At 42.7% G+C, this 25,428-nt stretch overlaps 2 protein-coding genes across 2 annotated transcripts in view; one reads left to right on the top strand and one right to left on the bottom strand.

Moving 5' to 3' along the window:
• Positions 1-2,476: 2,476 nt before the first annotated feature.
• LOC132104516 (coatomer subunit beta-like) lies at positions 2,477-11,969 on the bottom strand. The gene is made up of 22 exons (XM_059510047.1): positions 11,816-11,969; positions 10,936-11,083; positions 10,250-10,479; positions 9,977-10,146; positions 9,782-9,896; positions 9,590-9,682; positions 8,241-8,378; positions 8,026-8,145; positions 7,831-7,938; positions 7,299-7,445; positions 6,425-6,570; positions 6,216-6,312; positions 5,389-5,549; positions 5,190-5,310; positions 4,884-5,111; positions 4,513-4,692; positions 4,039-4,183; positions 3,832-3,951; positions 3,583-3,728; positions 3,386-3,475; positions 3,137-3,292; positions 2,477-2,813 (listed from the first exon to the last, which is right to left on the bottom strand). The coding sequence occupies exons 2-22, from the start codon at positions 11,024-11,026 to the stop codon at positions 2,754-2,756; spliced, it is 2,862 nt and encodes a 953-aa protein (XP_059366030.1). The 5' UTR covers positions 11,027-11,083; positions 11,816-11,969; the 3' UTR covers positions 2,477-2,753.
• A 9,963-nt stretch (positions 11,970-21,932) lies between these two features.
• LOC132104507 (cGMP-inhibited 3',5'-cyclic phosphodiesterase 3B-like) overlaps positions 21,933-25,428 on the top strand; it is a 56,042-nt gene continuing 52,546 nt past the window's right edge. The window contains exon 1 of the mRNA XM_059510034.1: positions 21,933-22,995. Coding sequence (XP_059366017.1) covers positions 22,102-22,995 — 894 coding nt within the window. The 5' untranslated portion in view covers positions 21,933-22,101. The remainder of the gene's footprint in view (positions 22,996-25,428) is intronic.

The following is a 25,428-nucleotide window of genomic DNA, read 5'->3' as shown; positions in this document are numbered from 1 at the left end:
ACAAGAATACTTTTTGTATGTGAAGAATACAAAAATAATGACTGTATTCAAAAAGTCGTCTCCTCTGTCTCTCCGAATCACAGTACAGGCATTTTAAAAAACACCTGCTGAATGCAAACTGTGTACACCCCTCTTTGTCCGCCACGCCACAAGTATACACTTTTTATTTGTATTTACGCTTTGATTTGAAAGAAAACAGCACATCCTTGTGCCGTGGCTGACACAGAAGAGCATACGCAGTAGTTCAGCAGGTGTTTTCCAAAATGGTGCAACGGTGATGTGGGGAGAGACAGAGGAAACGACTTTTTGAATAAAGTCGTTATTTTGGTTTTCTTTGCGTTCAAAAAGTATTCTGTCTATGGGACAGTCATAATCCTTCCGGTTTTCTTCCAAAATATCTTAAATTGTGTTCCGAAGACGGCAAAGCTTTTATGGGTTTGGAATGACATGGGGGTAAGTGATTAATGACAAAATTTTCATTTTGGGGTGGAGTAACCCTTTAATGCATTCTTGCTCAATAAAACTATATATACTATATATATATATATATATTTTTTTTTTTTTTAAATCAATACAAAATAACACAAGTATTATAAATGAAAGGAACAAAAACCTCTTAATGCAAAAGTCTAAGTCTAAACTCTCCCACCATGACTCACATTGCAGGAACAATTTCATTATTACTATACATGTATAGTCACCTACTGTGTTGGTAATATGAAAACAGAAACTGTAGCTATAGCTTTGTCATTTTGTGATTCACAACTCATATGGCCACTAATGACTTATAAGGCTAAGCAATCACTGCAGCATTTTTATTTTTTTTTATTGAACAGAACACAAATTAACAGCAACAACTTGACATAGTAAACAGCATTTTCAAAGGGCAATAATATTTTAAAAGATTAAAACAATTACCTACTTGTAAGATTTGTCAGAGTACCGATCACTTTCAATGCAATGCTCACAAGACTAATGATACAAAAAGTATTTTAACTGAATAGCAAGTGAAATAGAAGGCTTGACACTATCACCTCTCCTGAATTAAACTGCTATACAAACAGGGTTTGTAGTTTTGAAAGAACTTTAATCCTATTCTTAAAAATGACATTTGAAAATCCCCCGGAGCATAGAGGTTTCTCTTCTGTTTTACAATCAAATATTAGTCTACCTTTTACAGACGTGATGAACATCAAATGTGTGTCTCATGAGAACCAAAGGAGCAGACAAGTTACATTATAGATCAAAGTCTCTTTCTGAAATTGCATTCTTCTGAAAAAAAGCTGTAATGATGTGTCAAATGAAACCAGGCAAGCTCCAGCTTTGTCTCATAGCCAGATGGAGAGTCTTGAGTGCTTCAATTATGAGTTTTGCTCCGGAGGAATAGAAGAACAGTAAAGTTTTCAGTTGTTGCACAATATTGCAACAACTTATGAAAAGGTTCAGTACGAGTTGATCTTCTCCATTTTTAGTCTTTGCTTAGAACATTATTACCTCATTTTCACAGGCCTTTATTTGATTATATGTATATGTAACACTATTCAAGTTTGAGAAACTCATAAAACTCCATAAATGTAATTTTATATAAGTAATGTTCCTCGTTATAAAAGCCTAACAGAATTAAATGCCGGACTTACATATAGTCACATCAGCACTTTTCACACCCATCTCCTACACTCTACATGAAACTGGAAACTACTTCAATCTAATGTATCATTTACATCAAATTCTGGGGTCAGTAAGATGTTTTTGTGTGTGTGTGTGTGTGTGTGTGTGTGTGTGTGTGTGTGAGAGAGATAGAAAGTAATACTTTTACTCAGGAAGGATACATAAAATTGATCAAAAGTTAGAATAAAGACATTTATAATGTCTATAATGACTATTCATCAGTCTTAAAAAATACATTATAAGTTCCCCCAAAATATTAAGCAGCACAACTATTTTTAACATTGATGTTCATAATAAGAAATGTTTCTTGAGCACCAAATCAGCCTATTAGATTCTATGACACTGAAGACTATAGTAATGGCTGCTGAAAATGCATCTTTTCCATCACAGAAAAAAATTGCATTTTAAAATAAGTAAAAATACTTATTACATATACTATATTATTGTTTTTACCACACTTTAAACCATAGTGTATATCCAATTAAAAACTAATGTGCCTCCTTGTATGCCCAAACTACTCAGGGCGAAGGCACAATCATGACGCCTTTTTCCTTAATATTATTATACACCACGTAGACATGAAAGTTATGACTGACCACAAGTCTTATGAGCCCAAGTCATCTAAGAGGCAGGTGACCATAACAAAATTCTCAAAATTCCAGAAGCTTTTTTCAAGAGAACACATCCTTTGTTATGCGTCGACTGTGGATAAAGAGCAGGACTGTTCTCGACTACTTACAAATGATCCAATTCATAAAAAGAGCCGCTGTAACACCATTCATTAACAAGAGAATACAAAGGCTTGGTATATGGTGTGCAATGTTTATTGAAACAGATTACTGATTAACAGGGTCAATCCCATTTAGAGCAGTTAAGAAGAATCATGTTGGTAGAAAATGTCACAATGATCCCCTTTAGACATTTTTGAGGGATTGAAGAGAGCAGATCTTGGTCACAGAGCATTGTATGTCTACGGCAGTCTGGAGAGACAAGCGATAGAGAAAAAAAAGACAAGACATAGGAATAACCATAGCGCTTTTGAGTTGAATCTCGCCCTTTACTTCAATGGCCTCGGTTTCTGAAATTTATGAGAATGACTTCTTCTGAGAGAGGTTGATTTTGTCACCCAGACTCAAAGCCATACCCTAAAAAAAAGAGGAATTATCAGTCGTGTAGTGACAAATTACATTGGCAAAATTCAAGAACTGACAGGTGTAAAAAAAAAAAAAAAAATTAAAAATAAAAAATTACAACTTCGTAACTGACCATTAAAATATACAAATGACTATACATTAAAAACGTTTGTGTTATTTGATTTTCTGTCACTCATAAAACATTAAAAGAACTGATAACAAGAAAAAGTTACAAATTTATTCACTGCAAGTAAGCTAAACACATTGAAAAAACACATTGAAATTCTCAATCATTATCCATATCTGTAGACTCATAAATGCTAATCCAAATTCACCTGGCTTTTTGCTCGGATGCGAATATGGCCATTGACTGGGGCATCCGGACCCATGTGAATTGGCTTTTCGATGCTGACGTTTGCAAGGGCATCCTCCCCAAATATAGAGCGGGCATATAGATTTGCTGCCATAAAGCCACAGATGCCGGACAGGGCCTGAGTTACAAAAGCAAAAAATTTGATATGATTGTAATAAGGTTAAAAAAAATCCTAGAGGTGTTTACTGGTCTTATCGAGTGAGTACTGTACCTTCTCTGGGGTCAAGCACTTCATGTTGGTAGAGTTAAGAATGTGTTGGAGATATTCGGACAGATCTGTGATGTTGGTGTTGACGGTAACCTGTGTGGAAACAAAACACAGAACAAATTCCAGACATATTACCTCTAACGGAATAGAGATTAAAGTAGCCATTATCCGTAAAGAATTCACCAGTCCTCTAGACTTGCCTTATTTTCCCACTCAAATTCAGCCCACATCTGTCTGAACTCAGCATCTGTGCAGGAAGCCGGCTGAATGTAGTCCATGATATCAATGTGAATGTCGCTGAGGACTACGCAGTTCCTGTCACTGGCTGCCCCTGATATATCGTATACTGCAAAACATGCGTTTTTGTTTATTAAAGTGATTCCAGGTCCCTTCTCAACAACAAACGCAGTACAGGTATAAATAAAGACAGTTAGAGATAGTCCACAAACCTATGTTTCCGAATATGATGCCATTCTCTGTGGAGGCCACCTTCACGTTGGCTTTAATGTTGGCAAAGTCGTGAGGAGCCAATGTAAGAGGAGATGGCTTCTCAACCAATTTAAGATCACCTGGAGATTGGAAAACATTTTTAGTAAAACATGCACTGAACACATACAATAAAGTCATTTCTTATGAATCCAAGGACCAACATGTACCAAGTGTTGCCAGCTCCAGGGTACAGTTCTGAAGGGTGTCGCTAGTCTGATTAACAACCAGGACATCCAGGACGATGTCATACTGATTGACATGGACATAAGCTTCTGCGTACACTGGATCTGAGAAACCAGTCAATTGGGTGACCTGGAAGAAAACATGAGATGGCTCAGTCTAGGACAGTGGTTTTCAATCCAGGGGGCCTAAAGATGACAAAACAAGCTAAAAATAATATGTTTTTATTTTAATTCAATTAGCAAAGCTATGGAAATATTACATGATGAGAACATTTTTGACCCCTGCCTGATTTGACACTTCAGTGTTAAAATCTGATAAGTTGAACCAACATGCCCTCTGGTGGTAGATGATGACAAACTACAAACAACCTCTAGTCAGCTAGTCTAGTCAACTAGCCATCATCATAAAAATATGTCTTGTACAGATTCAAACAGATCCATATAAAATCTTCCAAAGACCTTATTGAGTTTGGAGGCCAGAGGGTCTGCTGCTTCTTTCCTCTGAGTATTGCCCATAGCAGCCAGCAGACTGAGCTGAAACTGATCCTCTTTGGACGTCATCTCATTCTTAGCGGTCAGCTGCATGAAGGAGATCGGATCATCTGCCTGAACCGTTACATTGCGCTTCTCAGACTCTTTCTGAAAGAGAAAACACTGTAATTACATATAATGGTCAAAATGAACGAGCAATTTTCATCTTGTGATCTATAAGAAATGATCTGATAATATGTTTGTCTACATCTTTACACAAATTGAACAATAATACAACCATATTAATAGATTTCTGGATTCAGTAACTACCAGGAAGCAACGAGGGAAAACATGTTTACCTTCTGAGACAGTTTCTCCTCCTCCAGTCTGACAGCGAGCATATGGGACAGAGATCTGCGGCATTCCTTGTTAAAGATGTCATTCATGAGGGGCGAACACTCGGACAGGACCTTGAGGCACAGTGAGATCCGGTCCACATCATCATCGGTGATGGACTTCTTGGGTAGAGACGACTTGCCCAGATGGAGCACAGTGGCCATGATCAGCATAGCCTCCGCCACGAACGACTACGAGCAGCAAAACAACATTTATTCCACCACAATCAGACACATGAATAATTATATTTTAGTCACTGTTGAACTTACATTTTGCCTTTTTTTGTCCTCAGCAAGAGCAACATAGCGCAAGGCCACTTTGGTGAGGGTGGTGGCCAATGAGGCAGCAACGTAAAAGTCTCCATCCATCAGGAACCCCCTCAGAGGAGGCCTACAGAACAAAGGGATGTTTTAGAGATGTAATACAGAGGAAAATCTCCATAATGTGTCAATAAGGGGAGAGGATGACCTGTCCTCCTCTTTTTTGGATGGTCTGGAGGTGCTCAGGGCACTCTGTGTGACGTAAGTGCCCATTTCTGTCACCAGCTTAGGAGCTGGAGCTGCAGACACCTCCTCCTCAGGTTTCACGTCTCCAGACTCCTTTTTCAACTCGTTTTCCACAATTGGGATCTGAAAAAAAAAGATCATAATTTAAAACAGGTTTTTAGGGCACTATTCGGGATCAAAATGTCTTTATAATTTACAACACTGCAGTTGTATTATATGTATATTGTACATTACTGTGTATTGCGGCTCCTACTCTGAGTTTTGTCCTGTAAACCTGCATATTTTTATATGTTACTATAATAGAATTATATTATTAGTAAAAGATGTAATGGTATAATCAGGGTTCCCACACTTTCAATTCTCTATGACTTTTAAAGACTTTTTTTTTGGTTTTAAAAAATAACTTTACCGCGATCACACTAAAAATAATAGTTCCTAGCCAAATAAAGTTTATCTCAGTTTTATAATGACCATAGAAATGTCCAAGTTATTTTAAGACATTATCATTATTTTCAAGAGTTTTCAGGGTCTGTAAATCACATTCATGACATTCCCAAATATTTCCAGGAACATGAGATTATCTATACTTCTGTCTTGATTTCATCACTTTTTTTTCCCCCATTACAACACTATTTAACCCTAAACCCTTCGACTCAATTTCTTTCAACTTAATATGTTTACTAACTACACTCTCAAGGAATGTTGCTGTTAATTTGGTGGTTGTTCCAGACAAGTGTTAATGATGAGCACTGGATCTAACAAAGCGATATGAACTGATGCACTACAGACCTCTCCCAAAGATCTGCGGACTTCTGTCATGACACTCTGGATGTCCTCTTTAGTGCTGCAATATTCACCCAAAATCCACAGAGCTCCTCTGTAAATCCTGCAACAGAAAATGTGTTTTAAAATCACTGCAATGCGTCGCGATCCCTTTTATAACTTATGTAAGTGGTTTTTTCCAACTTCTAAGAAAGCAGTTAAGCAGCATTTCTTACTTGACCGTCTTGATCGCGTGAAACACCTCTAGCATCTTCTCAATGATGAGAGGTCTAAGGTTGTCAAACCTCTGAATTGCCTCACGCACAAACTCCAGCACATCGGCTGCGGCTGCTTCGTTAGTGTCGCTCAGGAACTCCATCAGCTGTGGACACATTCAAAACACAAATAGTTATTTTTAGAGTAAAGATGTGAACAGTGAATTTATCAAACATCAGAAGATCTCAAAGGGCTAGATGTATTAACAATAGGGATGTCCCGATCAGGTTTTTTTATCCAAGTCATTGAAAATTTAGTATCTGCGGATACAGAGTCCAATTCCAATACTTGTATATTCCTAGTGTTTCATGCACAATTCAAGTACATTATGGTTTTTAAATTAATCCAATGGATTCAGAGTTGTGTAGAGAGTAAAGTATACATGCATACATGCATATATACATATATAAAATACACTCTCTCTATGTTTATATTTGCACATTATATAAAGACATTGCTAGAATATGGGACTATTGATGTAAACTTCTTGTTATTTAAATATACAATAAGCAGAATAATTGAAACATATAGGGAAAAAAAGTGGAGATATGGTTAAAAAGCATGAAGCTTGCAGTGTCAATGCTAGTCTGTCAGTCAAATCTGATGCCTGAAGCAGCTCATCGCAATGCTTTATGGCAATGATAAAGTAAACAGTTAAAAGAATGCTTGGTCAGCCCCAATCCAGACTCTTGGGACATCCCTAATTAACAATGAATGTTAAAAGGTCCAATGATCAAGTGAATTGTGTAACTTCAATTTTGTTGCTAGTAATGTATATTTTGAAATAACTGAAATGCATCAAGAGTTTTTCGAGTGTTCACTCAACAGACGTACCACAGGGATGACATTGGCCGCCATGTCAGGGAAGCGCACGCTACAGGAGTGGAGGGTACGAACAAGCAGCTGCCTGTACTTGTCTGTGTCCTCGTGCTCAGTCACATTGTTGGTTTTGATGACTTCTTTCTTTAGCACTATTACCAGCTGCAGAAAAAATAAATAGATAAACAATTCAGGATCCCTGCTTGAATGGAAAAGATCATTTAACAATAAATAGTAGAGATTTACTAATGCATGAAAGACTTAAAGTAAACGGGTATCCAGGATGTCAAACTTTAATATTATACATATCATAAAGCGGAATGTGAAACTTTCTTCGCATTGCCTTGCATTTCCAGTCTTCCATATTTGCATGCATACAACTTTTATAGTGCTTTTATGGTGCTTTTTGGTATTTTACGGTCCCTGTTAATTTGAATTACATGGAAAAGATAATCTTTCAGCAGTTTTCCTTTTGCGTTCATACAATCATACAACTTGAATAAATGATGACAATGTTAATTTTTGGGTGGCAGGTTTTGACACGCACCTCCTCCACATTGCGGGATGACACCAGGTCCAGGGCCAGCTGTAGGGTCTTCTTGCGGACCTCAAGATCAGGAGTGGTCAAAACCCTCAGAATATCCATCACAAGGTCCTAAAAACAAAACACAGCGCCAGGCTTACTGTTAGTTTTGATTTGTGGAACGAACGTCTCCAAATGAAGTGCTGAACTCAAGTGTACCTGCAGCACACGCTCATGTGTGGGGTGTTCCTTCAGCTCGATCAGTCTGTCCAGAACAATGAGCTTGACGTTGTTGTCACTCTCTTTAATGATCAGATCAATGTAGCACTGAGCAGCAGCCTGAAACACAAAGAACATGCATACTAAGACATTCCATTTATGTACCAGCATGCAGAAAAATGATATGGGAACAGTTGTGGTGCTAGATACTGTACCTTGATGGCGGTGGGGGCGCTGGACAGAGTAACCAGAGTTCCTGCTGCTTCATATTTTACAGCAGGACTGGACGACTGCAGCAGGTTGTAGATACAACGGATGAAACGAGCTCTCTCCGAAGGGTTGGCATGACAGACCTAAACAAATAGAAGGATATAAAACAGACACAGCGAGAATGTGAATGACCATCTGCCAGTATACAGTGTGATAAAGCTGAAGAGCTTAGAATTTGATTGAACCAGAAAGATAACTCTGCTGCTGATGACAGCATTTCATTAAGAGAATAGTACATCCAAAAAAGAAGCTGATGATTTGACATTGGCTACAAGATGAACAATACAGCATAAAACTTTTGGACTTAAGAGCACTTTCACGGTCCTAATTTGTTCTTTTTGGAGCTTGACAGCCTATGGTCACTATGAACTGTTATATTGAAAACTGTATCTTTTAAAAGCTCCACTGAATAAGAAATAGCATACAGTTTTAAAATGACACAAGGTTGAAATAAATAAATCATAAAATGGTTTTTTTTTTTGTTAACTATTCCAAAAATATGGCTTTAACCTCAAAGTCAAAACGTACTGATAGTCATAATTTATTTTCTTTCCCCATAAACATGTCTTTAAGAAGCCATTAGTTATTAAAAAACAAAATAGTGGATGTTCTGAATCCACAGTAGAATTAAAAACAAAATGTAAGGATAAAGATTAAGATGAAAAATTAAGATATTTGGACTATTTACACATTAAAAAATAAATATTCATGTAAAATCATATCAAATTTAATGCAGTAATTTTAATACTACTTTAATAAAAAAAAATCTTGTTATACCAGCGAGACGATGTCAAAACACCTGAAATCATTTTTGAACCAATCATTGAACAGGCTTGATTGTTTGAGACCAATGGAATAATGCCTGGCCCCTAATGCCCAGCACTGCATTCTTGCGACACTTACAAAAATGATTTATTTTCAAAACATCAGTGAAAACACATGGGTATACTTCCCTTTCTTCATAAGCCCAAAGCATTCATTGGGCATAATCCTCGTCAACGGCATGTAAGCCTTTTCTCACCATTAGACACATCGAAACAAAAGGGAAAAAATTTAATATCAAATACTTACTTTGCAAATATAGATTTGTTCCAAAGCTTTGTGGGACTGTAAGCAGTGGCAGTAAAAGTGCAACCATTGTTGTGATAAATTTCTGAATATTGGCAACTGTTACATGTTGTTTGTAGCCATATTTAGTGAGCGGTCTGTATTATTTCATTGTTTTATATTAAAATTGCAATTCTGCTCTTAGGGTTAAACAAGAATGACTTTAAGATGTGAACAGACACCTCACCTTATAAATCAGCTCCACGATGACGAGCTGTAGAATGTCTCCAAAAGTATGCACCTGATCAATACAGGTGCTAAGGTAGTCCAAAGCTCGATCCTGCAATAATGTATTAGAAGAACAGGTACAAAGTTTCAAGAGATTCCCATTCTTGCACTTAAAAACATTATTTTTTAAAACTATAATAAGACTGTGTACCTGATCTGCATGAATCAGCATCATAAAAGCATTTCTCTTGCAGCTTGCGTCTTTCTCATTAACAAGAAAATCATGAATCAACTCAGGAGCGTCTGGGATCAGGTGCTCAAAGTTCCTTAAAAAGAAATAAATAAAAAATAAAAATGTCTTTGATGTTTGTTTCTGACCCCTGCACACATAGATCCATCAACACACCTGTAGATAGTGTAGATGGCCAGGACTGCATTGCGGCGTACATAGCTGTGACGATGCTCCAGACAGGCACGGATTGCTGGCATGAGGGGCTCCAGCAGCTCAGATTCCTTCAGCTTGCACAGGAAGCGCAGGGTGGAGCCACGGATGAACTCGTTGGGATGCTGGAGATCCTATAGATGCACGACACAGAAGGCATATTTGAAAGAAAAAAATGCACACAACATAAATCTTTAAAATAAGCAATACACATTAAGTTCCATATTTCATGCCTACCTTCCTGTAGGCATCACAGACCAAAATCATCTCCTGAAGAAGTTTGCCATCAGGAGTAGTTTTGGGAACAATCTCCCAAAAAACTAGTAATAGTTTTTTAATTGTGTGGTCCTGAAGAGGCAGCACAAACCGAATAATGGTCATTAACAGGCCCGGAAGTTTCTCTCCATTCAGGATCATGATGATGACCTTTTTCAAAGCCTCTGTCTTGGCTTTGATTTCCCCCTTTTCTGTTTTGACAAAAAAAATAAAGGAGGAAAACGGTTACCCACATTTACTACCTTTTAAATGTTTGCCGTCAGTAAAATATTTTGTAAAGAAATTAGTACTTTTATTCAGTAAGGACCTGTTAAATTGATCAGAAGTGACAGCAGAGGCTTTTACATTGTTATAGAATATTTGTCATTCAAATAAATGCTCTTCTTTTGAACTTTCATTAAAAAAAAATAAGTTTCCACAAAAAAGCAGCACAAATGTGCTAAAAATTGTTAACTTTTCTTGAGCACCAAATCAGCATATTAGAATGATTTCTGAAGGATCATGTGACTCTGAAACCTGGAGTAATGGCTCCTGACAAATCACCTTTGCCATCAAAATAAATAAATTAAATTTTATAAAACATTTTTGACTTCTTTCAATTTAAAAAGTGTAATTTAATTTAATAAATGACTACACATGAATAATACCTAAATCAGCTTTCAAGCTGACTTCTGATGGTGGTTCAGAGTCATTGGTGACATTGATGAGAGTGTAACACACATTCTCCGCAGCTGTCATGATGTCAGCTCTTTTTCTCTTCACGAGACTCCAGTCAGAGATTGCCTACGAGTTTACCTGAAACACAGGAAACAACACATCACTAAAGGGTTAAATGAATAGTCCATTATGTCACAGCAGGTCATCCTTTGCAAACTTGGTACTGCCCTGCACCATGCAGAATAAAAAGTGTACAAAATGTCAGTGAAATTACTCAGAGTGCTGTTCATTGTTATATGTAAAGCTTTTTGTTATAAGCAAAAAATACAGAGTGCCCCTTTAAATGATTACCATATCTGAGCACCTTGTATTTACGTTTCATTTCAAAGTACTTCAGAGAACACTGTGGTACTTCCACGGTATATATGCAATGACATAAAGCAGGGCCAAACTATAAAAGCAACTAACGTCGTCCTTGATTTTAGGGTCTACTCTGTTTAGAAGATTTTTTTTATATGAAGATCCAGTCAGAATTCTCACGGTCTGCGGCCGTCCAGGATTAATTTAATTAGCAGCTAGTTTGCCAGCCGTGGCAGAAGACCAACTTGTATCATGTTGTGCAGTGAATATAAAATCAAAACGAGATAATATCAGCACTGCTGTTTAATAACACATCTTTATAACACAGTTAATACTATACAGTTAAATTACCGATTGCGCGATCAGTCGACATCACTGCTTACAGTAGCAGCTAGCTTAGCACGCTAACTTAACTGTCTGCGATAAAACCGAGAGCTGAGATGCTTGAAGCAACTAAAATAAAAAAGTATTTTATTAATGTGCTCTCTTGTAGAACTACTAATGTATTACCTTTTAAACAGGTCTTAGGACTCTCTCTTCTTCTGTATGCACATCCGCGTCTGGAGAGATTCTTTCGAGTGACGTGGAACCTGACTGACTTGGCCACATCAATACTACAGCGAGCCAGAGGGTTCAAACCACGCGGTGCGTTACGCAAACGCTAGGTTTGTTGCAGAGTACAGTATGTTCGTGACTGGAGCCGTGTGTGTGTTTGTGATTATGTTGTACTTGTTTATACTGGAATATTATGCTTAATTTTTAAAACCGAATGTCGGGGCTTTCATAGTTAATTAAACCTAAAACCATTACAAATAAATAAATACCCAAATACATTTTATTTCAGCTAGTTGTAAAGGCAAAATAGAATATATATATACAAATAGAATAATATTGGACTATTAACCTAATTGTTATATATAATATATTTACATTAACTTTTTTTTTTTTTAAATGGATCTAGATATTGAATGATAACATTTTAAACGTATTTTAAATAGGTCCATTAAAGGATAATTTCTTGTATAGGCCCTGCTGTTGTTCTGATGCACTTCTGTTATATAAATGTTATATAGTCTATTTCTCATATAATACAAATTATATAGCATATGTTTTATCATATATCACTGTAAGAAAATCTGTAGAAAAATGGAAAAGATACTGGTAATTTTCTACCAGGACACTTTCCATTCATATACATTTGTGTATGCATGTAATGTCATAGCCTCCTGCTGATCAGTTCCATAAAAATGGGAAGATACATTATGATCCTCAAACGAGAATGACTGATGATTTTATTAACTTGTCTATTCAACCACTTCACTTGTTCAATTGGAATCATGGAAAAGCTCTTAAGATAGCCGTGGGGTTTGCAACACAGAAGTAGCCTAAATGAGGTCAGTTTCAATGCATTATGGAACCAGCATTAGTCTACATCATTTGAGATTGAGAACTGAACTGAGATCATTCAAACCAGTTTTCCTGTCAAGTGCATAAATTGTTCTTGCTCGCCATATGGGATAAATATATATTTACATAAACTTTGATCTTTTTTTTTTTTTTTTTTTTTTTTTACAAATGCGAGTCATTTTAAGACCATTAAACAAACCTTTCTTTGTGTTCATGCTGTACAGGAAAGACCACATCTTAGTTCAGAAAACAGCTTCTTTTTACCTAAAGAATTTGGCATCAGAGGGACTTTGACAAGTAACAAGTAGACCCGACAAAACAGAACTGAAAGGACAAGGCTTTTATACAAGGGATAATAGGGAAAACACAGGTGGATGGAATGACTAAATTAACAGGGACATGGAACACATGCGGAAATGACTAGACACACCTGGGAACTAATCAAACCACATAGAGACAGAAACTGGGTCACAGGGGCAAAAACACACAAAATGAGTCCAGGTGTGTGATAGTACTCCCCCCTCCCGGTAGGTGCGTCCTCGCACCGTAGAAACAACAAAGGGAGGCGTGGGTGGGAACTTGGGAGGAGGTTCCGGTGGAGGACAGCCTCCCAGGAGGGGGCCAGCAGACCGGGACTACAGAGGAAGGAGATGACGGAGGGAGGAGCCAGGGAGGAGACAGGAAGGATCTGAAGCAGGAGGTACCCAGCAGGACCCAGCCATAACGGCCCAAGGTGGGGCCGACGGTGGAAGGAGCCATGGAGGAGGAATGGTCACCGACTCCAGGGACTCGACCCACGGCAACGGAGCAAGTGGAGGAGGAGCCCGAGGCGGAGACGGAGAGCCGAAGAGCCAGGGTGACGGGGAGGAGCCGGAGGTCCTAGGCGGAACTGATGGCTCTGGTGACTGACGCGGCGATGTGGATCCGGAAGGCCGCGGTGAGGCCAGAGTGACCGAGGACTGAGGTGTAGCCGAGGGGATGAAGGAGCCTGACGGAGCCGGAGGGACGGAGGGATGAGGCGAAGCCGGAGGAGTGGAGTCCCGAGGCATAGGATGGACGACGCCAGACCAAGGCGGAGCCGGAGGGACGAGGGAGCCAGGCAGAGCCTGCGGACTGCCGGGCCACGGCGGAGAGGAAGGAGCTAGGAGCCATGGTGGAGCCGACGGGTCAACGGGCCGAGGCGGAGTCCAGGCCTCAGAGGCTGGAGGTGGAGGTGAGGGAGACGCCGACCAAGGCGTCGCTGGAGGATGGTGGTCCCGCTGAGCTCGCACCACAATGATGGTAGGCTGAGGGCGAGCAGAGGGGCAGCCAGACGACAGCGGAGGAGGAGGCAGGAGTGGGTGGGAGGGTGGGAATTTTGGAGGAGCAGGCATTGGAGTAAGCTCTGGGGCTGGAGCCCTTCCTGGGCTTAACGGAGGATCAGGAGCCCGTCCTGGGCTTAACGGAGGATCAGGAGCCCGTCCTGGGCTTAACGGGGGTTCAGGAGCCCGTCCTGGGCTTAACGGGGGTTCAGGAGCCCGTCCTCGGCTTAACGGGGGATCAGGAGCCCGTCCTGGGCTTAAAGGAGGATCAGGAGCCCGTCCTGGGCTTAACGGAAGATCAGGAGCCCTTCCTGGGCTTAACGGGGGTTCAGGAGCCTGTCCTGGGCTTAACGGGGGTTCAGGAGCCCGTCCTGGGCTTAACGGGGGTTCAGGAGCCCGTCCTGGGCTTAAAGGAGGATCAGGAGCCCATCCTGGGCTTAACGGAAGATCAGGAGCCCTTCCTGGGCTTAACGGAAGATCAGGAGCCCGTCCTGGGCTTAACGGAAGATCAGGAGCCCGTCCTGGGCTTAACGGAGGATCAGGAGCCCGTCCTGGGCTTAAAGGAGGATCAGGAGCCCGTCCTGGGCTTAACGGGGGAACAGGAGCCCGCCCTGGGCTTAACGGGGGAACAGGAGCCCGTCCTGGGCTTAACGGAAGATCAGGAGCCCTTCCTGGGCTTAACAGAGGATCAGGAGCCCGTCCTGGGCTTACAGGAGGATCAGGAGCCCGTCCTGGGCTTAACGGAAGATCAGGAGCCCTTCCTGGGCTTAACAGAGGATCTGGCATAGGTGAATTGGAAACCCCCTCATTTTGACCCATTTGGCGCTCCACATTTTGCTCCCTCGTGGTGGGCAGTGTCGCCGGCTCTCGCACCTGGTCTGACGGGTTGCTCTCTGGCTCTCAGTCATCGGTGGGCTCGGGCTTATGCCCCGTACCGTGGGGAGATTGTAGGCTGGGCTCTGGGTCCAGAGTGGACCTGGCGAGATCCTCCATTGGGCCGACCGTGAGAGGTGACCCATTTCTCACCAGATTCCACTCTATGAATGCGGCGAAATCCTCCCGAGGACCATCTTCGGGCGACAACGCTCTGCACCTGGAGTTCAGGCTGGTGTGAAAAAAGGTGCAGAGCGCGTGGTCCGGGTAGCTGGTGGCATTAGCTATCAAGAGAAACCGTCTAGTATGGTCCTCGAGAGAAAGTCCCTCCTGCTCCAGCAGGAGGAGGAGGTATTCGGGGCGATAGAGGGGATCCATGACACACTACCGAAAGAAAAAGACTGTGAAAAAACGGAAAACAAAACTGAGGGAAAACACGCAGTTTTTTTAACTTTTTAGGTCGGGTCTTCTGTCACGGCTTACGCTGCTGGAAGGAACACGGAGCCGAGGAATAAATGAAACAAGGATTTATTAAATCAAACATAGGCAAGGTAAGTAGCAAATAACAGGTGGCAAGTGGCAAGTGGCAAGTAACAGGTAACAAGCGGACAAGTAGACAAGTTGACAAGTAACAAGTAGACGAGTAGACCCGACAAAACAGAACTGAAAGGACAAGGCTTTTATACAAGGGATAATAGGGAAAACACAGGTGGATGGAATGACTAAATTAACAGGGACATGGAACACATGCGGAAATGACTAGACACACCTGGGAACTAATCAAACCACATAGAGACAGAAACTGGGTCACAGGGGCAAAAACACACAAAATGAGTCCAGGTGTGTGACAGTCCTCAAGGTGTAAACTTCAATTAAAATAATTCCCAAAAGGAATATGGTATGTATATATAAAATACTCTAATTATACTATATAAAATGTTCCTAAATCTATTATTTGGCCAACACTTCACAGTAAGGTCCATTTTGTTAAGTTACTGCATCAGCCTACTTACTAATCCTTTAATGTAAGTTAATAAAACAATTATTGTTAGCTCACAGTGCATTAGATAATGCTAACGGATACAGTTGGTATTTGGTTAATATTTGCTGATAGTTTTGGTTGATTTTGCTTTTAGAACTGAAAGAATGAAAAGGCAGGCTTGAGAAACTCATCCAAAATTAGATTAATGTAATAATGACGAGACAGTATGCAGTGTTACAAATAAAACACAGTAATATTATTGGGTTCCTTGACCAGCTTAGCCTCTGGATCCCAATCATTGGTAAGAAACTGTTGATAACTCGGCCGTGACATAATGTCATCTCGGTTACGTAAGTAACCTTGGTTCCCTGAATAGGGAACGAGATGCTGCAGTGACGTCACCACGTATGGGAACACCTTCGGTGTGACAAATGTCTGAAGCCCTATACCATCCCGCCAATCCTATTGGCCAAATAGCGCGTGGCACCGCCCAGCATGCGTAGGCATATATATACCTGGTGCCGCGCGCCATTTACCTCAGATTTCATGACGAAGAAGAGAAGAAAGCTATCAAGGTATGGCACGGCCAGAACCGCAGCATCTCGTTCCCTATTCAGGGAACCAAGGTTACATACGTAACCGAGATGTTCCCTTTCATAGGTCACTTCGATGCTGCGGTGACGTCACCACGTATGGGAACGCTATACCATCACGCCTGACGTACCTGATAGCTTGGATCCAAGGAAGCATCTGCTCAAGCGGAGAGAACCCGGGAGCCAGGAGCCATCCTCACATCCAGACTGTAAGACCTGATAAAAGTGCTTGGTGAGGACCAGCCTGCCGCAGCACAGATATCATTCAAAGAAGATCCACTGAGAAAGGCTTGAGAAGAAGCCACTGCTCTTGTGGAATGACCTTTTACTCCTAAGGGCGAAGCGAGCCCGCGCGCCTCATAGGCCAAGGAAATAGCCTCCACCAGCCAATGGGACATGCGCTGTTTCGTAACTGCATGGCCCTTATTCTTATGTCCAAAACAGACAAACAGCTGGTCAGACTCACGCCATGGGGCAGTGCGATCCACATAAGTCTTCAACGCCCTCACAGGGCAAAGACTTAGATCTCCAGACTCTGTCGCAGCAGGAGAAAAAGCCTCCAGGACCACCTGCTGAAAATGAAAAGGATTAGACGCGACCTTAGGAACATAATTAGGCCTAGGTCGCAACAACACTTTCACAGAGCCTGGTGCAAACTCCATGCACGAGGGTGAGACAGAGAGAGCCTGTAAATCCCCAACTCTCTTGAGGGAGGATAAAGCCATGAGAAGAAGTGTCTTCAGAGTCAGGAGCTTATCCGATACAGTTTCCAGGGGCTCAAACGGATGCCCTGACAAACCCAGTAACACAATGGATAAATCCCATGAAGGAACTCGCACAGGGCGGAAAGGTCTCAACCGTCGCGCACCCTGTATAAAGCGAGAAACCAGTGGATGACGACCCACTGAAACACCACCTATATGCTCATGGTGAGCTGAGATAGCTGCCACATAAACCTTCAGGGTGGCTGGTGTCAATCCCTCCGAAAAACGGTCTTGAAGAAACTCCAGTACTGAAGCCACAGGGCAGTAAACTGGATCCACATCATGAGTTTCACACCATGTCATAAACAGTTTCCACTTGAGAGCATATAAGCGTCTCGTAGAAACTGCTCTAGAGTTCAGTATAGTCTCGGTAGTTTCAGCAGAAAGACCGGGACATATCAACTCACTCCGCTCAGAGGCCACGCCCACAGGTTCCACAGATCTGGCCTCGGATGCCAGATCCGTCCCTGTGCTTGCGATAATAAATCCCGTCTGAGGGGAATCTCCACCGGACAGCCCGCTAACAGATTGATGAGATCCGCAAACCACGGCTGTGTGTGCCATCGCGGAGCCACCAGCAACAGCTGTCCCACTCTGTCCCGCCGTATTCTGCATAACACCGCTGGGACCAGCCGAATCGGAGGAAACGCATACAAACTGGTCCTGGGCCAGCTGTGAGCTAGCGCATCCAGACCCAGGGGTGATGGAGGGCATAGGGAGAACCATAGCGGGCAATGCGTAGTCGTGCTCGACGCGAATAAATCCACTTTCGCTTCCCCGAAAATATGCCATAGGTGATTCACCGTTTGGGGGTGTAATCTCCATTCCCCTTGTTCCAGAGACTGTCTGGATAGTAAATCCGCTCCGAAGTTCAGTCGTCCGGGGATGTGAACAGCCCGGATCGACAGAAATCTGTCGTGAGACCAAAGAAGAATACGCCTCGCCAGTCTGCACAGGGGGCGAGAACGTAATCCTCCCTGATGGTTCAGATAAGCCACGACCGCAGTGTTGTCCGTTCTGAGAAGCACATGACGGCCGGTCAGTAGACTCGAAAAATACTGGAGAGCCAGAAAAACCGCCAGTAATTCCAATTTGTTTATGTGCCAGCTGCGTTGTGCCGCTGTCCACACTCCGTGGGCTGGGCGCCCCTGACAAACAGCTCCCCACCCGGTCAAAGACGCATCTGTCGTGACAGTCTCTCGGGAAGCACAAATTCCCAGCCGAACCCCGGTGAGGAGAAATTCGGCTGATGTCCATTGTTTTAACGACATCACACACCTCCGCGTCACCGAGATCGTTCAATGCGGAGAACAACGGGGTGAAATATTCTGTCGTTTCGTCCACCACTGAAACGGGCGCATGTAAATCAAACCCAGATGAATCACGGGAAGCGCCGCCGCCATTAGACCTAGCATTCTGAGGCACAGTCTCACTGTCACTGTGTGACCCGCCCTGAAGTGCTGAACGCATGACGTAATCGACTGAGCGCGCGGGACAGAAAGCTTTGCTGTCATCGCGCGAGAGTCCAATTCTATACCCAGAAAAGTAATCCGTTGAGAGGGGATTAACACACTTTTCTGGAAGTTTGTGCGTAAACCCAGGCTGTGTAAATGATTCAGCACAATATCTCGATGAGAGTGTGCTTGAGTCTGAGATTGCGCTAACACCAGCCAGTCGTCCAGATAGTTTAACACACGGACGCCCCGGAGCCGCAACGGGGCCAGAGCTGCATCCATGCATTTTGAGAATGTACGGGGAGCTAGCGCTAAGCCAAAGGGAAGAACGCGGTACTGATACGCTTTGCCCTCCAAAGCGAATCTGAGGAACTTCCGGTGTCTCTCGATGATCTGAATATGAAAATAAGCATCCTTCAGATCGATCGTGACAAACCAGTCGTTTGGTTGAATCTGAGACAAAATAGATTTTACCGTCAACATCTTGAATTTGCTCGACCTGAGTGCAAGATTTAGACGGCGTAAATCCAGAATGGGTCGTAATCCGCCGTCCTTTTTTGGTACCACAAAATAACGGCTGTAAAACCCTGACTCCATCTGAGAGGGGTGTACTTCTTCTATAGCCCCTTTGCTCAGTAGAGCTAACATTTCCTGTCTCAGCACCGCCATGTCCATCGGTTTCATCACCGTGGAGAGAATTCCGCGGAAAGGGGGTGGGCCTTTCCGAAACTGAATGGTGTATCCGTGACAAATTGTGCGTAACACCCATTGAGAAATGCCGGGCAAGCGTTCCCACGCGGCCCGAAACAATATTAGCGGTTTCAAAATGTTCGTTTCCTGCAACGCTGTTGCACACATAGAAATGTCCGGGCACGAAAGACTCACGGTGTTCGTGCACAGGGGAAGTATATGCATAGCAGGCGTTGCATCTCGTTGTACGTAATCCTGAAACGTGTCCACGGCAGGAATTAGGCCAACAGATTGAGCATCGGGCTCTGCCGCTAGCGAAACAGCGGCGGCTGTGCGAGCCGTCATGACGGGCCGTTCGATGACGACCCTTTAAAGCTCCTCGAGCTCTGAAAACTGGATCGTGCATAGTGTCTGAGGAAGCGATTGGTGTTACAGTTCGCTCCAATGCTATTCGAGGCGCTGTTTGCGGCGAAACAGTCAGGGTTTGATCGTGGGGACTGCAATGAGAGTGTTGGATGCGCGAAAGCGGTCCAACAGCGCTCTCTAGTGGAGGGCACAGTCCCTGGCAGGCAGCGAAAAAATCAGGAGCTGCTGTTAGGTGCCCGAGAACGAGAGGCATTGGCTGTCGAACTCAGGTTCAACCTTTTTCGCTGGCGTTGTTGAGCCGGTGGAACAACCCTAGGGCCCCAGTCCTTGCGAGGGGGCGCCATAGGTGAAGGGTCTTCCCGAGAGGGCACTCGCTGGCGGTGAGAGGAGGTTGAGCGAGAACGCGTGGGCGCCTGACGGCGTTCAACCTCTCTGGGTCTGCGGGGAATCAGCTGGCGGAAAGCGGCTGATTGCTGTTTCGCTGCTCTGAACTTCTCCACCACTGAAGTGACAGCCTCTCCAAATAAACCGTCCTTAGACACAGGGGCATCCATGAGGAAAGATTTATCCTTTTCCTTTATATCGGTGAGATTAAGCCAGAGGTGGCGCTCAACCGTAATTAATCCAGCCATGGAACGTCCCACTGCTCGAGCAGTATGTTTGGTAGCCCGAAGCGCCAAATCAGTTGCTCGCCGTAGTTCCTTGACCGCCTCAGGTGTAATGCCGTCCCCCTCGTCCAATCCTTTTAACAGCTCCGCTTGGTAGGCCTGAAGGACCGCCATAGAATGAAGCGAAGCAGCCGCTTGGCCAGCGGCCATATAGGATTTTCCCACTAAACTAGACGTGACTCGACACGCCTTCGAGGGGAGGAGGGGGCGGGACTTCCACGCCGCGGCCGAATTAGGCGCAAGATGTTCGGCGAGAGTCTCTTCCACCGGCGGTATCGCTGTATAGCCATGACTCGCCATGCCCGAAATGGTGGCGAAATCCGCGGCCGCAGTGTTCGTGATGCGCGCCGCAAACGGCTGTTTCCAGGACCTCGAAACCTCCTGGACGACAGGTTCAAAAGTTTTCCTGTGTATTAGGGTAGGGGAGAGCGAGCGATGTGGAGAGTAATTTTCCATCGCTGAACTGTCCTCGAACTCCATGTCACACGTGTCACCCCAAGCTATCACCTCGTGCGGTGCCTCGGCAGTCGCAGAAGTGGTGTGGCGGGGGTTAGACACGGCAACATCGGAGAACACATCTACCCTAGAGCGAAGCACCCTGAGTCGCAGGCCATCGCAATGGGGGCATGAAGAAAGGCCGCTAAGCGCCTCCTGTGCGTGGTGTAAGCCTAGGCAAACTACGCACCTGTCATGAGTGTCCCCCTGAACGATGTACCTGGTACATGGGTCCTTGCACTTTTTGAAACTCATCGCGTCCGCGGAGAGGAGTATACTGCTCGTAGACGATCGCTGAGAACGCGAGACAATAGGGCACAGAAGATTCGCTTCGTACTGAAGGAATCAAAATCTGAGGTAAATGGCGCGCGGCACCAGGTATATATATGCCTACGCATGCTGGGCGGTGCCACACGCTATTTGGCCAATAGGATTGGCGGGATGGTATAGGGCTTCAGACATTCGTCACACCGAAGGTGTTCCCATACGTGGTGACGTCACCGCAGCATCGAAGTGACCTATGAAAGGGAACCATGTTAGTGACCTCTTGTGGTGCTGCATTTAAACCATAAGGGCCGCTTGAGCCAAAACGTAAAAGATAGTATAATCAACTATTTACCTGACTGATTAGTGACTTAGCTCAATCATATGCTACAATAGTGCGTATAAACAAATAATAAAGACAACGTATGTATACATAGCCTGCTACACACGACTCCAAAGTTTCTAACAATAGTCACTCACACACACACACACACACACACACACACACACACACACACACACACACACACACACACACACACACACAGCATACATATATGCTGTGTTTTATGTCTTATGTATTTTCTGCATATAGATATATTCAGCATTCTATAGTATTGTTCAAATGCCGCATTAAGGAAAGAAAAAAAATACTAGAAATGAAAGATACAGACATAAATTGAAGGCGGCGCGGTTTGGCTGCGCGCGTCTGTCTCTCGCGCTCTAGTCATTGTTACAAATTGTCGCACCTAGACGGCGACATCGAGCTCGAGTCTGTTAAAAAACAACAACATTTCATCCTCTTTTCCTTCTGGCCAAAATGCCTGAGCACGTTTGAGTGACCATGGAGCGCGTTTGCCGTCATGTAGTGAAACGTTGACACACCGGAGAATTTGTCTCGGAGGCATGAAAGTTTAAAGAGCACTGGAGGAGGACAACATGGCTGTGCGGGAGGAAGGAGAGGTTTTGCACAGTAAATTCAGACAGCACGATGGTGTTGGTGGCAATGCAAACAGCGCGGAGAGCTTCAGGAACGGCTATGTAAAGAGCTGCGTCACTCCGTTAAAACAAGACCATCCGAGGGGCTTTTTGTTCAACGTCTGTAGGTTTTGCAATGAGGATATCCTCAAGTCCAAACTATTCCGCGGCTCGGCTCTCTACGTGGGAGCGCTGGCAGTCCTGGCGCTCTCCTGCTTCATTTCTTGGAGTTTTCAGAGTGAACACGGCGTCTCGGAGCTGCGGACTTTCCTCTTTGATTTCTCCCAGTCCATCAGTCCTTTATTCAGCATCGGCTGCGCGTATTTCTTCCTCACCCTTTACCTGAGGCGGACGAAGAGGGAAAGCAGCAGATGTTGGCTTTTGTCCTTGCCAGCATCATGCTACTTGGGGGATTTGATGGTCTTGCGCTTGTTGCAGTGGGGAGAGGAGCACCATCAGATTCAAATGATGGGCAGGTTGTTGTTTGTGCTGGGCTGCGTGGGTCTGCTCACTCTCATCCCCACTCTCAAACTCAAACATAGCGTCCTGATCCTGGTCTTCGCCAGCATGGTGTGGCTGCTGTCCTTCACCAGCCTCGGCTGTCTGTCTCCGTCCCTCAGGCCGGTGCTGGCGTGTACGGCGGGGGTCTCCGGTTCTCTGCTGGCGCTCTGTTTTGATCACTATTACCCACCGAGGGAGACGGCCGGCCGGATTCCTAACGCGGAGGAGAAAGTTCCCGTCATCAGACCCAGGAGAAGGTCCAGCTGTGTTTCTCTGGGAGAGACGTCCAGCAGTTATTATGGCAGTTGTAAGATGCCCCGCAGACCTTCTCTGCCCTGTATATCCAAAGAACAGGTATGGGGCTGTTCAGAAGTCCATAAACTCTGTTACTAGTTGATATATAGGCCTACCAACACATTTCTTATATGCACTATAAAACCCATCACAAATCATCACACTCCTGACACTTCAAAAGACAACATACACTCATAAAAATAAAGGTTCTTTATTTGCATTTGTAGTTCCATGAAGAACTCTTTCTATTCAACAAAAAGTCATTTATAGAGGGAAAAAGGTTTAAAATGTTATTCACATTAACAACAACAACAACAACAACAACAAAAAAGTTCAAGAACACTTCACTAAAAGGTTCTTTGGGGACCCAAAAATGATTCTTCTATGACATTGCTGCGAAAAGTCAGCAAAAAATGTTGAAACCTTTCATTTTTGAGCGTGTACATCGCCATCCTAAACACATTCCTGATATCCCATCACAATAGACCACAACAGCACACTCCTTATACAGCAATAAACCACAGGGTTCATAAGTGTGACAATATTAGTATTTTGTATACATTGTTGTTGGGCCAGCTCTTAATATTGGGTCAGTCACCTGTTGCCTTGCTCTCAAATTTATTTGGGTTTGATTGTTTCACTGTGATCGGATGAGAACTTTTCTTTATTTGCTAAACATTTCAGTTTAACGTTGTTTGGCATTTTAGAGTGAACGCAGTGCACATTTCAGGATGTTTCTAATGGATGAAAATTGTGTTTAGGAGTAGTTACTTATGTGACGTTTTGGGTTGTATACCCATGTTGTTCCAGTAGTCTGATACTGTTTTATTTTTAAGATGAAGATGTGTCCAGTTAAATATATTTTTGAACAAGTTACATTTAATGAAAATGTCTGTTTAGTAGAATCGTAGTAATATTGCCTTTTCTCAGTACTACAGGAAAACATTTACTTTTCATCCATAAGCACTTATTATGCTGGTCAGAATGTTGTGTTCGTATTGAAGTGAAACAAAACATACATTATTAATCATTGATTCAAACACTTGAAAAGTGGGGCAGCAGTTGTCCCAGTGTCTGTGCCGTAAATCGAGTATACAGAGTGTTTTTCCTTGATTGGCTCTTCTTTTGCATTCTAGTGTGAAGTAAAACGGTTAAACAAAAGTATTTGGTTTATGTTATGTGTGTGTTAGATAATGGAAAATCAGCAGACTGTTTGTTTAACTTTTTTAGACACATGCAATTTGTTATCTTTAAGTTGTATAAATATGGAAACTTTGTTAGTTCATTGAGTAGGATATGGTGCTTGCAGATTTTTTATTATTTTTTCAACGTCAAGCCCACATTGCCTAAAAAGTCGGCGTCAGCCAAGGGTAAAAGGTCATGTTTAAACACTAGATTCAAGGTCATCAAACATGTGCGGTAAAGTAAATCTACTGAAACACAGTGCTGGGTTTTTATTTAACCTGTCTTATTTCTGCACATACATAAAGGCATGTTTAAAATAAAACTGTATCAGAGCTTTTCTTGTTTTTAAACTAATTATAAAGAGTTTAATTCCTTCTCTACTTCGTTGCACATAAGGCCATTCACTTTGGGCTTCAAGTGATTTGAGTGTGCTTTGAATGAGTGAACTGTTCCAGTCACGCTCATGAATTGAGGTTTCAGTATGACCAGTTTCACACGTTATTTTGACCTGCAAGCACCTGTTCTTACTGAGCAGTAGCATCAGTTCTCCCTCACATGGGATCTGTAAGGCCACCTGGAAATAAAATATCAAATTAGAAAGGAAGTAAATGGAATTTTCTAAGTTTGCACTCCATCCTGTCCTAGTTTGAATTGCGGCAGCATATAATTCTAGCTCCTATCTTTTGTTGGTGCTTGTGGAGACAAATATATTCAAAATTGACTTTTGCATATGATGAGATGAGAGCTTTCAGAATGATAGGCGTGTCGCAATAAAAAATATATTGTCTTATCGCACAATATATGTACATGACCTCAATAATTTTGGTGACGCAATATATTGCCAATTATATTTACATAAAAAAAATTTTCTCCATGTTTTTTGCATTCCACTTGTGCCTGTGTCTTTTTCTAATGGTGTAGATGGTGCTAGTTCAAATTTAAAAAATGCTTCAAAAAATTTGCTGCAGATATGACCTTGTTTAGGGATCTGTGCCTTTGTGCATACAGACTTCTGACTGCTAAGTAGGAATTGTGTTTATCAGCAATACTGTGCACCCTTAATTTACAGAGAAGATGGAAAAAATCTCCATACAAATTATTTGTGAATTTTTATTTTTTCTACTTGTTACTTTGCACTTTTTGTAAGAAAATGTTTATTTTCCATTTATTCTAGTTTTTTAAGGTATCTCATATTTTGATACTTAATTTCCATGATCTAAATATTCTTAAGGATTAAAAGTTTGTTGTCATTTGAAATTGTGTTGGCCTTCTTGCATTATTATGCGTTTATATTATGATTATGTATTC

The sequence above is a fragment of the Carassius carassius genome, chromosome 2 (genome assembly GCF_963082965.1).
Source record: "Carassius carassius chromosome 2, fCarCar2.1, whole genome shotgun sequence".
Classification (NCBI taxonomy): domain Eukaryota; kingdom Metazoa; phylum Chordata; class Actinopteri; order Cypriniformes; family Cyprinidae; genus Carassius; species Carassius carassius.
This window is presented reverse-complemented; position numbering and strand designations above follow the sequence as displayed.

Bases quoted from the DNA above. Each gene is read 5' to 3' on its own strand.
- LOC132104516 (XM_059510047.1), bottom strand. From the start codon at position 11,026: ATGACAGCTGCGGAGAATGTGTGTTACACTCTCATCAATGTCACCAAT. The intron at 10,147-10,249 runs GTAGGCATGAAA...GTGCATCTATAG, and splicing joins TCTGTGATGCCTACAGGAAG to GATCTCCAGCATCCCAACGA. The intron at 2,814-3,136 runs GTGAATTTGGAT...TCTTTTTTTTAG, and splicing joins GCATCCGAGCAAAAAGCCAG to GGTATGGCTTTGAGTCTGGG.